The sequence below is a fragment of the Mobula birostris genome, chromosome 14 (genome assembly GCF_030028105.1).
Source record: "Mobula birostris isolate sMobBir1 chromosome 14, sMobBir1.hap1, whole genome shotgun sequence".
Lineage (NCBI taxonomy): Eukaryota > Metazoa > Chordata > Chondrichthyes > Myliobatiformes > Myliobatidae > Mobula > Mobula birostris.
The window spans coordinates 40,164,297-40,181,913 of NC_092383.1; the positions used below are offsets into that span (position 1 = coordinate 40,164,297).

The 17,617-nt window shown below is 42.3% G+C and overlaps 1 protein-coding gene across 1 annotated transcript in view; it reads left to right on the top strand.

Annotated features, from left to right (window-relative positions):
• adam10a (ADAM metallopeptidase domain 10a) overlaps positions 1-17,617 on the top strand; it is a 172,791-nt gene that overhangs the window by 26,612 nt on the left and 128,562 nt on the right. Inside the window, exon 2 of the mRNA XM_072278428.1 lies at positions 2,233-2,383. Within this exon, the coding sequence (XP_072134529.1) occupies positions 2,233-2,383 (151 nt within the window). The remainder of the gene's footprint in view (positions 1-2,232; positions 2,384-17,617) is intronic.

Here is a 17,617-nt window from a genome sequence, read left to right on the forward strand (position 1 = left end):
CAACCATTAGACTCTTGAACTTGGGGGGGGGGGGGATGAGGAAATAACTTCACTCACCCCAGCACTGAACTGATCTCACAACCTATGGACTCATCTTCAAGGACTCTTCATCTCATGTTCTTGATATTTACTGCTTTTTATTATTTTGTTTTTTTTTTCTTTTTGCACAGTCTGTTGTCTTTTGCACTTTGGTTTGTCTTTGCTGTGTGCAGTTTTTTCATTGAATCTGTTGTTCCTTTGTACTTACTGTGACTGCCTGCAGGAAAATGAATCTTGGGTTAGCGTATGATGTGTACATATGTACTTTGGTAACAGTTTCACTTTGAACTTTGATGCCCATCAGTGCATTAAACAGTACCATTGCAGCCTAACATTCTTTTAAACTTACCTGGAAAGTTGGACACCGATTTAAAATTAACAGCATTAACAGTATTAAATCATTTATCCTGAAGTTATCATGACTGCTCCTGTATTTGTTATAATTCCACAATATTATCAACTTTTGTACATAGTATTTCAATTATTTACCAAGCAAAACAGGAAAGGACATGCATTGCCTGTATTTCCTCTTCTTATCAGACAGCAACTAACTTTGCTCACTGTTTACGCCCTTGGATTTGGGTTTTCTTAATAAGCGATGCAATGTGGGCTGATAGATTTCGTGTTCCTGTTTCAGTGCCAAATGCCCAGTTCAGTAACTTTGTGTTTCCAAGTGCCATCATTAGAAACCATGCCCATTGTGTATGCTGAAACAAAACTGCATCGTGTCTAACAGCTGTACAAATTTAAGCTTGTCATTTAACCTTATTACTCGAGGTCAGCCATTCATAGTAACCAAATCGTTGAAGTGTGGGTAGCAGTAGTGTTGTAATTGTACACGTATGTAGTTGGCTTTTTGGAGTGGCTTATGCTGTCGCATACAATTCCCTACACCGTTTTTAAGCAAGTGAATTATCATTAAAATGTTTATTCTTGGAGACTTGATAGGCTATTCTTGAATTCCAACAACTGCTCTTCTTTAAGATGAAGTGTTTTCTGGTTCAGGAAGTGGACTTTGGCAACTATATGACTGACGTTTCTTGAGATTAGACTAAATGGTTTCCTTGATTAAGCAAGACGATACCTGATTCTTTAAAAAAAAATAGGATGACTAATGAGCTGCCCTTCCCTCAGGTATTTCCTGAAGGTGCCTGTAATGTATTACTCCCTTAATGGGCATGTTCCAACTTCATCCCGCAGGATGAGAGGGACTGAGTTATAGAGAGGAATTGGCTAGGTTAGGGCTCTATTCCTTAGGGTGTAGGAAACTGAGTGGTGGTCTTATAGAGGTATAATCTTACAGAGACCACTCACCTCAAAATCCAGAGCAGATGCCACTACACCACCGGCTGGCTACACACTGAAACTTCTTTATTGTATGGATTCATCCTTATCATATTATATCCCAATATTCATCTGTGCTTGGTTTCTTGTTTTTCTAGTTTTTGTATCTGTTTTTCCTACCAGAATTCCCTTGTGATTAGTCAGCAAATAAATTTTCTTCAAGATTTTGGAAAGTGATTTACTATTGCAGGTAGAATACCTTCAACTTTTTGCTTTGAAAGTGATGTATGTGTGTGAAAGTCAGTTATCACAATCTCGTAATGATCATTGTCTGCTATTTGGAAAAAGGGATATTCCAAGATTTTGTTTTCACATTGTTTATTGGCTTGCTTTGCTTTATCCACATTGAGTCCTAGTCATCTTCATTCCAATCTCCTCTACTGTGTATAATGCTTTTGCTCTGTTCTGTTCACAGAGATCCTGTGCATGCCTTGCACACGCAAACACTTTGTCTTTAGCCTCTTGTGCTGAAGGCCAGTGTCAGTATCTGATCTTTCTACTTGCCATGTTAGAGTCCCCTGGACTAGACATAAATTTTACAGTTCCAAAAATAATCTTTGTTTCCCAGGTTTGGCAGAAAACTGTAGGGGCATGATGAAAGGAGTGAATGATTTCCATTTAGAGAACATGTATTCCAGCATTAAGAAAGGTGAAATATCTTTTGACCACCTGATTTGTTGCTGTAACTTGAATGCATTTGAGTCAGATCAATGATTTCAGTAGATTTTAGTTTAATCAATTAAATACGTTAACAATACCAAACTTTTGGAACAGTTTTTAAACTTGTTAGATATCTGTTTAGTTGTTATTGTACGATTGTACACCTTATACTGTTTGTTTACTCCACAGGACAGTTTGGCAATCCTTTAAATAAGTACATTAGACATTATGAAGGTTTATCGTATGATACAGAAGTACTGCATCAGAAACATCAACGTGCCAAGAGATCAATTTTACATGAAGACCAGTTTGTACATTTGGATTTCCAAGCACATGGCAGGTATGTTCCATGCTTGAAACATCAAACCCTATTCCATAATTAACTTTTGGAATTCGGCCTATCTATTTTTTTTTACAATAAGCAATGAATGATATTTTTCCATCAAGTTGATCTTAACTGGTGATTGGACTATGCAATAAATTTGAAAATTTTCCTAAGTGTATTGCTTACCCCTGTAGGGAAGGGAGGGAGCTGAGATTTCTATGTCTTCCTCCATTTATAATGTATTTTATCCCATATAAAGAAGTGTTTGTACCAAAAGGAGTTTTATTTTTACGACCATGACCACTTGAATGAGTTAGTACTGTGACATGTCTAGCCTGATATCTGTTGTTATCTGGAAATGAGCAGTGCTTAAACCAGGGGCTCCCAACTTGGGATCCATAGCCCCCTTGCTTAATGGTATTGATCCATGGCATAAAAGAAGCTTCAGAACTCCTGGCTTAGGTGGGGTGAGAATTTAAAAATAAATTATGCTGAAATTCTTAAATGTTAAATTGAGCAAATAAGTTTAGAATTTGAGCCACTCCATAGTTTTATTCAGAAGTCAGTTTCTCCTAGTTTGTTTTAAGTTAGACATAATCTAGAAAATGTTTTAAATCCATGCGATCTACACTTTTCCAAAGTGTTGCAAAATATTAGGAGTCAACAAATTATTGGAAATCTTGACAAATGACTTCTTGACAATTTGGGACAGATTTTAAATGTGTCTTTAAGAGAAGTCTTGAACCCAGAAGTGTTGATTATGTCATCAAAATCAATTGTTTGAAACTGCCTTCAGCCACTGTTTATATACGTATAGCTAATCTATTAATTCTTTAAATTGCTCTGTAGTAAACCTTCAGTTAATAGTATATCCATTCAATTTGTATGAACCCACGAATACTAAATTAATATTGATTTGTTTTTGAATCAATTGCTGGGAAACAATGAATGAGGACATTAACATACTGGAAATGTATAGCTATTAAACGGCCACTTATGAATTTTTGGAACAGGACCTTGATCAGGGCTTAAATACATTGTCATCTATTTTTTTAAAAAAAGAAAAATCTGTCGATGTTTTATCAAATTCAAGCAAGCAAGGAAAGAACACCTGGCACTTCAGGCAGCAGCCTTAGAAAGAGACTTGGTTAATGTTTGGCAGTGAAGATTCCTCAGAACTGGAAACATGACAAAACAAGCAACACACATCAAAGTTGCTGGTGAACGCAGCAGGCCAGGCAGCATCTCTAGGAAGAGGTACAGTTGACGTTTCAGGCCGAGACTCTTCGACAGTCCTGATGAAGGGTCTCGGCCTGAAACATCGACTGTACCTCTTCCTAGAGATGTTGCCTGGCCTGCTGCCTTCACCAGCAACTTTGATGTGTGTTGCTTGAATTTCCAGCATCTGCAGAATTCCTGTTGTTTACGTGACAAAACAAGCTGGTTTTTCAGTTGTGTAGAGGATGAGAGATAGAACAAAAGGAATTTCTGTAACTTGGGGTTGCCATGGTAATATACTGTCTACAAAACAGTGTGGTTGATGAGGGCAGCGAGATCCAGAAAATGGAAAGGACATGTAAAAGCAGTGGAATGAGGGATTGTCATTGTAGTGAACTAAAACCAGGTGGACAAAGTTAGGGATGCCTAACAAGTGATGCAGCCCCTGAAAAGGAGGAGAAAAACATTTACAGCAACTCTGCTGCAAGGTTCTCCATCTGTAAAATTAACTGCTTTTGATAATCAGGTTTATTATATCTGTCTTAAGTGAAATCTGTTGTTTTGCAGCAGCAATTAAATGCAAAGGCCTAAAAAAAGTTTTACTAAATTAGTACAGTGGGTTCTGGTTAATTGGTCCATTCATTATTTGGGGCAGCCACTTACTTGGGATAACTCCTTAAAGAACTAAAACTAATTGAGAAAATAGCCAGGATTCCCTTTGTTTTTTGTGGACACTATGTAGCTTAATTGGAACAGAAGACTGTTGCCGAACAAGCTCTAACCAGTGGCAGATAGGTGCACTTGTGTGGCCCTTAAACACTACATCATGCTTAGAGTAAACATTTTTAAAATGGTATCAGTTCTAAAAGCAGTGATATTTGTCACTGATTGTTGGTGAGTAATAAGCAGTAAGATAACTCAGAAATGTTTTGCTTACTGCAGTTTCAAGCATTCAGGCTTGGAGATGCCAGAAACTAATTGGCGCAGCCGCATAACTAAGGTTCGGAGGTGGAATTTAATGTCAGAGAAATTGGGCCAAAATGTACTGGTTCCAGTGTATCCCAAGAAACTGGAATACACTGTACTATAATTTACAAAAATGGTAAAGAATAATGAGGTAGTGCTTGTGGACTGTTCAGAAGTCTAACAGGGGAAGAAGCGGAGTGTGGGTCTTCAGGTTCCTGTACCTCTTCCCTGATAGTGGCAGAGAGAAGTGGGCATGCCCTGGTGTTGAGAGTCTTTACTGATTGATGTGTGCTGCAGTGGCATTGCATTGGGAACAGAAGCATTGTGCAAATTGTTGGCAGTATGCATTCACATTAAGGGTTATTTTGAATCATCCAAATCATGCCAAAATGTAGAAATGTTTAAGTAACTAAAATGATACAATCAATTTTAATTTTAATATACCATGAGGAGATGTTGACCACTCTTTTAGATTAACTGGAAATCCAAGTGAAGTCAAGTTAATTAACATCAAATGCTGTGCTCTATTTAAATGGGTTAAATTCACTAAACACAGTAGCTTTCTTGGAACACAAATTCAGCTCAGTTACTGGGACTGTGGGCATAGCTTGTGGAGCCATTAATGCACTCTGCTGATATAATACTTCACACTGCTGGAATGGTCTCATTTTCATTTCAATCCAGCAGATGGTAACTGCCTAAGAACCTTTGCCCTTGAGAGTTGTTATAAGTTTGATCTGCTGCTCAATTAGCTAATCCCTAACCCTTAACTGGAGAGATTAGAATTTTTTGATGTTTGTTGAATACAAATGTCTTGTTTTTAGAACACAAATAGCAATTGGTGAGCCAAGCTAAATTTGTGCATTTTCTTCCTAACATTTTGTGGATTATAATGAGTATCATTGACATTATTTAAGATAAAACAACTTATTGATTAGTGCTAGGTCTTGTGAAATCTGTCTTCCCAATTTAGGAGAAATGAAAATCCTGGATTTCATTGAGTTGTAGCACTGGGTGCAAATTGCTGTACATCTAGGTATTGGGCAGTCAAACTCTACTAAATAAAGCAATGTGTGTACTTGGGGCGTGGCTAGTAACAACTGAAACTTTAAAAAAAAATGAGTGCTTCTGGAAAATTTGGTCATTTTTCATCTATTTCACCTTGGGCATCAATTAATTGTAATGTAATGAAGCAGATGATGTGTGATCCTTTAATGTCCTCTTTTGCAATCAAGTTCTAAATGATGCATATAAAGCCTTTTTGTGATATTGGAGCATGCCATAGCCTTCAATAGCCTGTGAAATATCTCAGTAATCATTCTTCTAAATAATATGAAAGCCAATGTGCACAGTGACGTCCCTCAGACAGAGTTATGGTCATAATCATGGGACATTATTTTTCACCTGAGCGCAACTGTGTACTTGGGGGATAAATGTTTCCTCGTAAAAGATACATCTGTTAACAATTCACCAATACTTGGTATCACACTGGAGGAATGGTCTCAGTATTTGAGCTCATGTCTTTGAACATGATTTTCGGGATTGAACGCTTCTCTTGACTGACTTGTTGGCAAATTTAAAAATTTGTGCATTCCCTAAATCTACATACTCAAAGCACAAAATTGACGATTAAAATTAGTTTGGTTCAAAGTAAATGGGCTTGGGTTGCATTGTAGCCCTTACTTCCTTTGTTGCCTTGTAACTTCAGTTTTGCATATGAAGTTCATAGTATGTATACTATATACAACCCTGACAGTCTGCTTGCGGGCAGCCACAAAACAAGGAAACCCAATAGAACCCATTTTAAAAATAAAGACCATTAAAAATCCTGCAAGCACGTAACTGAAGTTCACGAAGGTGAGTCCACAGCCACAAAGCCGGTCTGGTAGCCCGTAAGTTACAGGCCACAGTCTCAGTTCAGCGCAAAAGTGAGTAAACCTTGTGAAGCAGTGAGTTGAATCAGCCCATTCCTCGAGTCTGACTCCCACACCCTGACCTTTTCAATCTGGTCCAGCACTCGTCCAAAACTCAGGTCGTTCCTTGCCCTCAGTCAAATCTGGCCCTGCTGCTTCAATTCAGTCCGTATGCTCGCTACCTTTCCAATTTCGCCCAGCACTTAAATCAGTCAAACCCTGGGTCTTCCCTCACTCTCGTGCCCAGGCCCCACTACCTGGACGCTGACTTGCCTCGGTTCTGATGCATCAAGTTGCCTCCAAGTCCGCTCCAGCAATGGCCATACGTTGGCTCATACTCTGCTCTTGGGGCCCGGGCTTCATCATCTGGATTTGGTCTATAAACGGCACGCCACAACCACCCTGTACCTTTGAGACTTCAGTTCACACTGCAAAAATGCCAGGTTGTACAAGCCTTTCAAAACCTCAGCTGCAAAAGGGAAGCTACAGGCTATTGGTGGCAGTGAATGTTTACTAGAAAAAAAAGTGGTTATTAAAGTAGTGAGCAGTTTTGCTTGCTACCAGCAAGTAGTCATTGTGCTTCACCAACTCTTATCTAAAACTGGAAGCTCTCAGCATAACACTTCCTGTCTATTCTTTGTGTTGTTTAGAATAATTTTCCATCTATAACTGCCTTCACTGCAAGGACCATTATTTTTTGCCATAATTAAATTGTTATTTCAGGATTATTTGGCTTTTGCTTTATTCTAGTCTGCCTTCTATCTACTTTCTAAATGGTTCTCCAAATTGCATATACTTTAGAACCTACCTTTTTGTCTGGAGCACTTTAACTACCTTTTTAGCTCTGCCATTTTCTTTTTCTCTTGCTTCACTTGTTTTATTCTGCTCGTGTTGCTTCAAGATCACTCCTGGATTAGTTGAAACAAGTAATAGGCATCATATATTATTTTTAAAATCCTAAACCGTAGCCATTTCTCTTGCATTCTGTATCTTTGTAACATAGAGCTTTGGAAGTAATTGTGATATAAACCTCTGAGTTAATACTGTTTTGTGTTTAACAGTACTCCATTTTACAAGCTCCTTCATCACATTTGACCTCGTGTTGCTTCGCTCATTATCCTGCATTCCAAATGTTGTCCTTCCATCTTTGGTGTCCATGTTACGATAGTGAGGCACCACACTGCAATTGGCTAACTGTACACTCTGCACCAATCCTGTGGAACACCAGTTCACATGAGCTTTGAAATGAATGTTTCAAAGCAGCAAAAGAAAATGCAGAGTCCCATATCGTACATGCAGATTTCTGACTTCATTCTCCAGATACGTTAAAATGATTGCTTGCTTCAACAGAAGTGCCTTATCTGTATTAAAATATTTAACATTTTAGTGATCTTCATTCTGGTGTTCTGGTGAAGGATGATTTAATTAAAAACCATTTTGGGATGACGTGGAACGGGCCATTTGGCTCATAATGTCTGTGCCAAACATGATACCAATTTAAAAATGTGAGGTAACATTACAGGAGGAACTTGGCAGGTCAGGCAGCATCTGCGGAAAGGAATAGTTGATATTCTGGGCTGAGACCATTAGGACTGGAAAGGAAGTAGGAAGCAGTCACAGTAGGAAGGTTGGGGGGCGGTGTACAGAGCACAAGCTAGACTGATTGGTGAAGCCAGGTGATGGGTGGGGGGTGGAGGTAGATGAGGGGGGAAGGTAGGTGGGTGAGGGGGGAAGGTGGGTGGGTGGGGGAGAGGAGTGAGGGGGGAATCTGATAGGAGGTTAGAGTAGGTTATGGGAGAAAGGGAAGGAGGAAGTGATAGACAGGTAAGGAGGGAACTAGAATGGGGAATAGAAAAAGAGAGGGGGAGAAATTAATGTTCATGCCATCAGGTTGGAGGCCACCCATGTACAATATGGAGTGTTGCTCCTCCAATCTGAGAATGGCCTCGTTGTGGCAGTAGAGGAGGCCACAGATCAACATGTCAGAATGAGGATTGGGATTAAATGGTTGGCCACTGGGAAATCTGGTTTTTGCCTTGTGGAGTGAAGGTGCTTGACAAAGCAGACCCCCAGTCTATGTCGGGTCTCAAAGATGTAGAAGTGACTGCACGAGGAGCACCAAGTACAGCAGATGACCCTGACAGTGTTGCCTTGCCTTTTTGGGACCCTGAATGGTGGTGAGGGAGGTGGTGAATAGGCAGGTATAGCGCTTCCATTTGCAGGGAGAATGGGGAGGGACAAATAGACAAGGGAATCACAGTGTAAGTGATCCCTGTAATGAATGATAGGGAGATGAGGATGTGTGTGCTGGTAGGATCACGTTAAAGATGGCGGAAGTTGCAGAGAATGTGATGTGCTGGATGCAGAGGCTCATGGGGTGGTAGGTAAGGACATTCCTGTCAAGATTCCTGTTAGTACAGATGTCTGAGAAATGGTGGAGATGTGGATGAAGGCAGAATCAATGGTGGAGGAAATGAAATCCTATCATTTGAAGAAGGGGGATATTTCTGATGTTCTAGAAAGAAATGTCTCGTCCTAGGAGGAGATGTGAAGATAGAAGAACTGAGAAGATGGAATGGTGTTTTTAAAAGTGACAGGGTGAGAAGAAATATAGTCAAGATATTTGTGGGACTCAGTAGGTTTATAAAAGATATTGGTAGACATTGTCTCCGGAGATGGAGACAGAGATCAAGAATGGAGAGAGAGGTGTCAGAAATGGACTAAGTGAATTTAAGGGGACTGGACTTCCATCGTGAAAATCAGTCGATGAGGGCCAGGGAACAGAGTGTGTTTGAAGAGATTGAGAGCATGTGAAGTGTCAACAGATGTAGGTGGGAAAAGACTGAACCCAAGGGGATTAAATGAGCTCAATGTATCCAATCCCCATCTGCCTCTGCATGGTATATATTCTTCCTTCCTATCTCTGCATGGTATATATCCTTCCTTCCTCTGTTCATGTACCTGCCTAATTTCCCCCACCCCCACCCCCAAATATTGCCATAATATCTTTTATAACCTCTCCTGGCATTGTTGAATCACTCCAAAGTCAGTACATTTTTAACAAAAAAGGCACTCACTCATTCTTTGTATGTTTTTAATAGCCTGCATGATTTAAAATACATTTATCACTAACTTTCTGCTTAGTCTTTCCACACTCACCAAAAGGTGTGTGCTCTACACAGTTTCAGTTTTGTAGTTAAGTTTGCTGATGACATCACTGTTGTTTCTTGAGTCAGTGAAATGGTGAGTTGGTATATAGAGTGAAAATATCCCTCAATGTCAGCAGAACCGAAGAGCTGATTATCGACTATAAGAGGAAGAAGCTGGAGGTTCATGAGTCAATCCTCATTCGGGGAACAGAATTGGAGAGGGCCATTGGTTTTAAGTTCCTTGGCGTTAACATATCAGAAAGGATCTGTCGTGGGACCAGCACATAAGGTTCATCACAAAGAAGGCTCAATAGTGCTTCTGCTTCCATGGAAGTTCGTGTATATTTGGCATGTTATCTAAAACTTTGACAAACTTCTTTGGATGCACAGTGGAGAGTAACCTAACTGGTTGCATCACAGCCTGGTATTGAAACACCAATGCCCAGGAACGGAAAAGGTTACAGAAATTGGTAGGCACAGCCCAGTCTATCACAGGCAAAGCCCACCCCACCATTGAATACACTTATATAGAGCTCTACCACAAGAAAACTGCATCCATTATCGAAGTCTGTCACCATCCAGGCTATGCCGCCTTCTTCCTACTACCATCAGGCAGGAGTTACAGAAGCCTTGGAGCCCACACTATCGGGTTTAGGAACAATTATTACCTTTCAACCTTCGGCCTCCTGAACCAGTGTGGACAACTTTAATCACCAGTACTCTGAACTGATTCTGTGCCCTACTGACTCACTTTCAAGGATCCTTAGCAACTCATGTTCTCAGTATTTTTTTACTTGCGCAGTTTGTCTTTTACACATTGGTCGTTTGTTAATCTTTGTCTATTTGTATAGTTTTTCATTAAATTCTATTGCTTTTCTTTTCCCTGTAAATCCTTGCAAGGAAGTACATGGTAACTTGTATATATTTTGATAATAAATTTATTTTCAACTTTGAAATTTTGACTAATGTTCTGCATCAATTGATTCATACAAGTTTCCTGCAGGTGATTTTGGTGCTCAATTAATCAAACTATCTTTCATGAGTACTAGTTGAGAGAAAGGAAATGCAACTTGGGTACAATGTCAGCTTAAGCTTTGTAACGTGTTGACACATGAAAAAGGATCTAGTCTTTTATACACTATTGCACATTTGCTTTTTCAATTTTTGTGTTAGTGAGGTGGAATTCAAATACTTAAGGTCCTGTTACGTACCCCGTAACTGGGCTGCCAAACCAGCAGAAATGGACCACTTAGTTGGAGTCTGGATTACTGGAACTAAGAAAGTTTTATTAAAGAAATAAGTAACACAGTACTCTAAATGTAAGGATATAAATGCAACGGGTTAGCAATGATAAAACACACATGTACACAGAACTAGGATAATAGGATCAATCAAGCTCTATCGCAGTCTAGGGGTAAAATGATCAGTCTCAAGTGACACAGAGTTCCGTTCAGTTTCAGTTCGCAGTAATCGCCGTCGTGCTGTTGGGGAGAGAGAGAGAGCGAGTGCTGATATTCAAATCGGATTCAACAGACCTTTGATATTCCTCGCAGTTAGCTTTCGGCGTGAGCCCTTTTTAATGTCTTCTGAGGTCACCGACTGTGACCTCTCTGTTCCGGATACAATTGTTCTTCTGCGGTGAACCTGGCACCCAGGCAAGGGTGGACACACACACCAGGTTCCCGCCGATCGTACCGTCTCACCCTGTGCGTCTATGGTTGGTCCCGCGACCAGACCTCCAAAACTCCCACCAACTTGTGGGGGCACACCACACTTCCAGGGTCTCATTATCTCGTGGTGTCGTGGTGTGTTTTGTCTTAGCGAACCTGTTCCTTTTATGCCCCTGCTGAGGTATTGCCTGCCCATCAAACTTCAAACAGTTCAGGTTCAAAGCAGCCGGTCTGACAATACTCGAAACTGTGTCTCCTTTTCGTTAATCCCTCTCATCTCTCTCTTATTAGCATTTTGAATGTTTCCCCCATTTGTCTCTCTCTTATCGGCATCAATCTTCTGATAACTTGGTCACACCCCTACCCTTCAAAGGATTTTTACCGGGGTAAAAATTATAGGCATGAATACATTATTAGATACACACAAATATACATGTTCAGCTATTTGGCTAATACAGAGAATTTTAAGTTGCCAACACCTTGACAGACAGTCAGCAATCACATTTTTCTGTTCTTTTTATATGTGTTATTTTAATAATCCTCTAAAACCAGGCTCCAACTTAGCAAACTTCATAGTGGCCGAAAACACTAATGAGTTGTGATCAGTGTAACTTCTCAGTGGTTTTCGTCCGGGACACAGATAACAAGGGTCGTCCCATACCAACTTAGCATTCTTTGGCAAGAGCTTAGTAAGAGGGTGGGTAATATCCGCAAAGTTCTTGCAAAACTTCCTATAGTACCCCACCATCTCCAAGAACCTTCTCAGGGCCCTCTTGTCTGTCGGGGTTGGGACGTCGGAGGTAGCCCGCACCTTAACTTGCATGGGTGCCAGCTGCCCCTATCTTACCACAAATCCCCGATAAGTGATTTTTCCGTGGCCGAATTCACTTTTTGCAAGGTTCACTGTCAGGCTGGCTTTAGACAGCCATTTAAATGGTGCCACAATGTTTTCTTCCCACGTGTCACTCCAGACCACTACATCGCCAATATGCACTTCTGTGTTCTTTAGCCCTTTTGTCACTGAATTAATCATCCTTTAGGGGTGTTGCTCACTAGGCGTTCCTGATGTGAAAAGAATCCCATGTCTTGGCTCTTTGCATCGCCTCGGGACATTCGGACATACGTGTGCGTGCCGTTTAATTAGCTCTCTTAGCGAGTCGCTTTGTTCGGGGATTAAGTGAGAGAATTTATCAGCAAAGTTGGTCAACACAATAGAGTTCTCCCATCTGGTCAGCACCACACTTATCTTTTCAAAATGGGTCCTCCCCTTATCAGGTGGCATCCTAGCCTCATTAATTTTCATGATATCACCAGCTAGATCTGTTCTCTGATTGTGGTGAGCTTTTAACATGTTAATAGCCTCTAACTGTGTTAACTCACTTCTACAATAGTGTAACATCCTTCCTCCTGTGCAGCCAGTAGAACTCTTTCATGATTCCGCCGACTGTTTTCCTCCCCCCAATATGTCCACCGGGGGGTATCTTATGGGCCAGGTTAAGAGTCTCATCCCCATAGATTTTTGGCACCATCCCCCATCCCTCATCTGTAGGCACGGTACTTGGTCTCCCTTTCTTCCTTTGCACTCCCTCCTCCACACAATAGCCTACTGGCTCCCTTTTTAATTTTGCTTCAGAGAGAGCTGTCTCCACCAAAACCATCAGCTCCTCGTCTTGCTCCTGTGTCTGTACAAAGTCCTTCCTTGCTAATGCTAAGTCTGCCTCAACTCCCTCACTTCCTCCTGTTTCACTACGCTCCTTCTTTTCACTTTCTAACCCCCCCGGTACAAGGCTGGTAAAAACGTCTCAGCCAATTCTATAGTTACTTCGGCAGCCTTTCTGGACACACGCCGAGTCACTGTGCAAACGGGATAAACCTGTGAGTCCATGGGCTGGGCCTCAATGCTCGCAGGCTGGCTTGTCAGGTTCACTGCTGAGAACACATTTCCGCCGGCGAGGTCATTACCGAGTAAGACCTCCACGTCTTCCATCGGTAGTTCGGGCCTCTCCCCGATCGTGACCGGTCCGGAGACCAAGTCGCTTTGTAGGTGTATCTGGTGCAAAGGTACTGCTTCAGTCCCTTTTCCAATGCCTTTTATGACCCTGACCTCCCCCAGTCTGGGTCTCTGAACTAAAGTCTAACACACTCTTTAATATCAATGACTGACATGCTCCCGTGTCTCTCCAGATCCGTACTGGAACTGGGTTTAACCCCTCCTTCACCGACACCAATCCGGCCGAGATAAACCTCTCGCGCCCTTCCTGAACTTTGTCAGACCTCTTCTCTCCTAGCGGTTTGCTTACCAGCTCAATACAGCTAGTCGGAACCGCCGTTTTTCCTTTCCCCATCTTCTTTGGGGCAAAGCACCTGGATGCAAAGTGTCTGACTTTCCCACAATTATAGCATACGACCCCAGGAGACTTCCTACCAAACTGCTCCCGGTCTACCTTATCCTTCTCACTAGTCCCCGGCTTACTTTCTGACTTTTCTGGCGGACTCTCCCCGCCATCCTGACTACCCTTCTGGTAGCCTTTACTCGGGGCAAACTTCGTTTTATGTGTCAACGCGTACTCATCCGCTAACTTAGCAGTTGCGGCTAAAGTGTCTGCCTCTTTCTCATCTAGGTAGGGTCTCATACCTTCAGGGACACAACCTTTAAACTGCTCAATCAGGATTAGCTGTAGCAGTCTGTCATAATCCCCATTGACCCCTTTCGAGGCGCACCAACGCTCACAATATGTCTGCAGCTCACGGGCAAACTCTAAATACGTGCGGCGCCACTGCTTCCTCGCATTCCAGAACCTCTGCCGGTATGCCTCCGGGACCAACTCATAAATCCTGAGGATGGCCTCTTTCAGCACCTCATACCTCTGGGCATCTTCTACGGACAAAGCCGAGTAAGCTTGTTGGGCTTTTCCTTTAAGTACACTCTGAAGCAAAACAGCCCACTTATCCCCTGGCCAGTCCTGACTTACAGCAACTTTTTCAAAATGGAGAAAGTACCGATCAACATCGGTTTCATCAAATGGGGGAACCAGCCTAACCTCCTAGGTCGCCCTGAACCCTCCACCTTGGTTCAGCATAGGCCCCTGCGCTGCCCTCATCTTTATCCTCTCCAGCTCGAATTCCCTTTCCCTCTGTTTCTCCAACTGCCTCTCTTCTCGCTCCAACTGTTTGTCCCTCTCTCTCTCTTGCCGTTCTAACTGTCTGTCTCTCTCTCTCTCTCTCTTGCCGTTCTGTTTCTCTTCGTGTTCTTGCTGCCGTACCCGGAACTCGTGCTCGAGTCTCAATTTTTCAAGCTGCACCTGTGCTGTGTCTCCACCAGGTTTTCCAATAGATATCACCTCCAGCTCCCCTTGGGGAAACACACCTTTAGACACATAATGCTCTATGATAGCTCTGTGCATCTCCTCTCTCCTCATTGTCGACTTCCCCTTAAAAAGATTCAACCGTTTGGCCACAGCTGCCAATTCTACTTTCCTGGCATCCTCTAATGCCGCCAAGGTTGGCACCTTTAGAAATTCCTCAATCTCCATTTCTGCTGTTTGCCTTTTCTTTCTTTCGGGAATTTTAACCCAATCAATTTACCCCATCCCAAATTTAGCATTCAAAATTGCGGACGAGAACCCCACTTATGTTACGTACCCCGTAACTGGGTTGCCAAACCAGCGGAAATGGACCACTTAGTTGGAGTCTGGATTACTGGAACTAAGAAAGTTTTATTAAAGAAATAAGTAACACAGTACTCTTAATAGTAAGGATATAAATGCAACAGGTTAGCAATGAATAAACACACATGTACACAGAACTAGGATAATAGGATCAATCAAGCTCTATTGCAGTCTAGGGGTAAAATGATCAGTCTCAAGTGACACAGAGTTCAGTTCAGTTTCAGTTGGCAATAATCGCCGTCGTGCCGTTGGGGAGAGAGAGAGAGAGAGAGAGAGAGAGAGCGAATGCTGATATTCAAATCGGATTCAACAGACCTTTGATATTCCTCGCAGTTAGCTTTCGGCGTGAGCCCTTTTTAATGTCTTCTGAGGTCACCGACTGTGACCCCTCCGTTCTGGATACAATCGTTCTTCTGCGGTGAACCTGGCACCCAGGCAAGGGTGGACACACACACCAGGTTCCCGCCGATCGTACCGTCTCACCCTGTGCGTCTATGGTTGGTCCCGCGACCAGACCTCCAAAACTCCCACCAACTTGTGGGGGCACACCGCACTTCCAGGGTCTTGTTATCTCGTGGTGTCGTGGTGTGTTTTGCCTTAGCGAACCTGTTCCTTTTATCCCCCTGCTGGGGTATCGCCTGTCCATCAAACTTCAAACAGTTCAGGTTCAAAGCAAACCGCTCTCTGACAATACTCGGAACTGTGACTCCTTTTCGTTAATCCCTCTTGTCTCTGTCTTATTAGCATTTTGAATGTTTCCCCCATTTGTCTCTCTCTTATCGGCATCAATCTTCTGATAACTTGGTCAGTACTAGTTGAGAGAAAGGAAATGCAACTTGGGTACAATGTCAGCTTAAGCTTTGTAACGTGTTGACACATGAAAAAGGATCTAGTCTTTTATACATTATTGCACATTTGCTTTTTCAATTTTGTGTTAGTGAGGTGGAATTCAAATACTTAAGGTCCATAATGCCCAACTCCTGCACAAAGTTACTTCGTGTCAATTACTTTTTGCACAAAAACTACCAATAGGTTGTAAAGTAATCCGTATTGGATTGTGTTATATTACTACTGGTCTGTTTAGCTATTCTTCAAAAAACATGATAAAAGGAACAATCATAATCACATTTACTGATCATATCAAGTTTGGAGAGTGTGGATGAAATGGTCTACAATAAGTAAAGCAAGTAAGGACTATGTATTTGTTTTCTATGCCTAGTTTGTGCAGGCAACAAGAGGTGCAGCTGGTCGTTGCCGGCATACCTGTCCTACGTAGCAAAGTTCTTCCAGGAGAGCGCCTTTGACCACAGGGCCATCAGGCAGTGGTCGGCACGTAGTATCCTGCAGGCACTGCAGGAGAAGGACGTGATGGACACAGTGGGGTGGTTCCCTGAGCAGACTGTCCAGTTCATCTGGCAAAATGCCTCATCGCCAGATCTCACCAACAGGCACCAAGACCTCGCCTGGCTAGCGGTGAGATGGGCCCTCCCAGTCAGAGCTCTCCTGTACACCCGGAACGTCGTCTCCGCACCCCACTGCCCACGGGAGGACTGCAGTGAGGAGGAGTCTGTGACCCACCTCTTTGCACACTGCCAGTTCGCAAAGAGGGTTGCGGAGGAGGATGGACGGGCTAGTGTCATGTTTTATCCCCAGCAGCTGCGTAACAGAGGATTCTCTGATCTACGGGCTGTTCCCGGGGACGCACACGGAGACCAACATCCGGTGCTGCTGGCAGATCATCAACTCGGTAAAAGACGCTCTTTGGTCGGCCCGAAACTTGATGATCTACCAGCACATGGAGATGTCCGTGGGAGAATGCTGCCGACTGGCACATTCTCGACTGCAGGAGTACGTGCTGAGGGACGCACTGAAACTTGGTGCAGCCACCGCAAGGGCCCGGTGGGGAAGGACCACAGTATAGGTTTCTCCACCCGTGGGAGTGGGAGGGGTCGGGGGGGCGGGGAGTATACCCCTCAACAATGATATGGTAAGCTGAACTACTGGAGTGCCACGTGGGTGGCTATAAATACGGATATGTACTGAGTATAATGGAAACGTATGTAAAGGATGAAAAGTTATTGAATGGTTTATTGTATATATTTATTTTTGAATAAAGTATATTTTGAAATAAAAAAAAACAAGAGGTGGAGGAAAACCAAGATTCAATAATGGTATCTGAATTAAGTGTTCTGTACCATAAAATGTGTCAGGTACTATGCCATTTGATAATACCACATTGTTATTTGTGGCACTTCGAATTCCTTCCAAACCCAAAGACATATTTTGCTGAATCTTTTTCAGACCAGCTTAAAATAACAAAGCAATAGGGCCCCAAAAACAAAATTAAGTTTGAAACTTCTGTGAAAAGTTACAGATCAATATGAACAGGTTCAACTATATCCTTCCAACAATCACCTTTGAATAATTATACATATTTACAAAGAAAACTCCAATCTTTGTCTTGGCCTAAAGCAATTAAATCAAAGACTGCAAGTGTCTAAAATATTGTATGTTACATAATCTGATCTTCACAAAATAAAAAAGATGAGTGGACTTTTTATCATAAACACGAGATTCTGCAGATGCTGGGTATACACACACAAAATGCTGGAGGAATTCCGCAAGCCAGGCAATGTCTATGGAGGAGAATAAATATTCGACACAC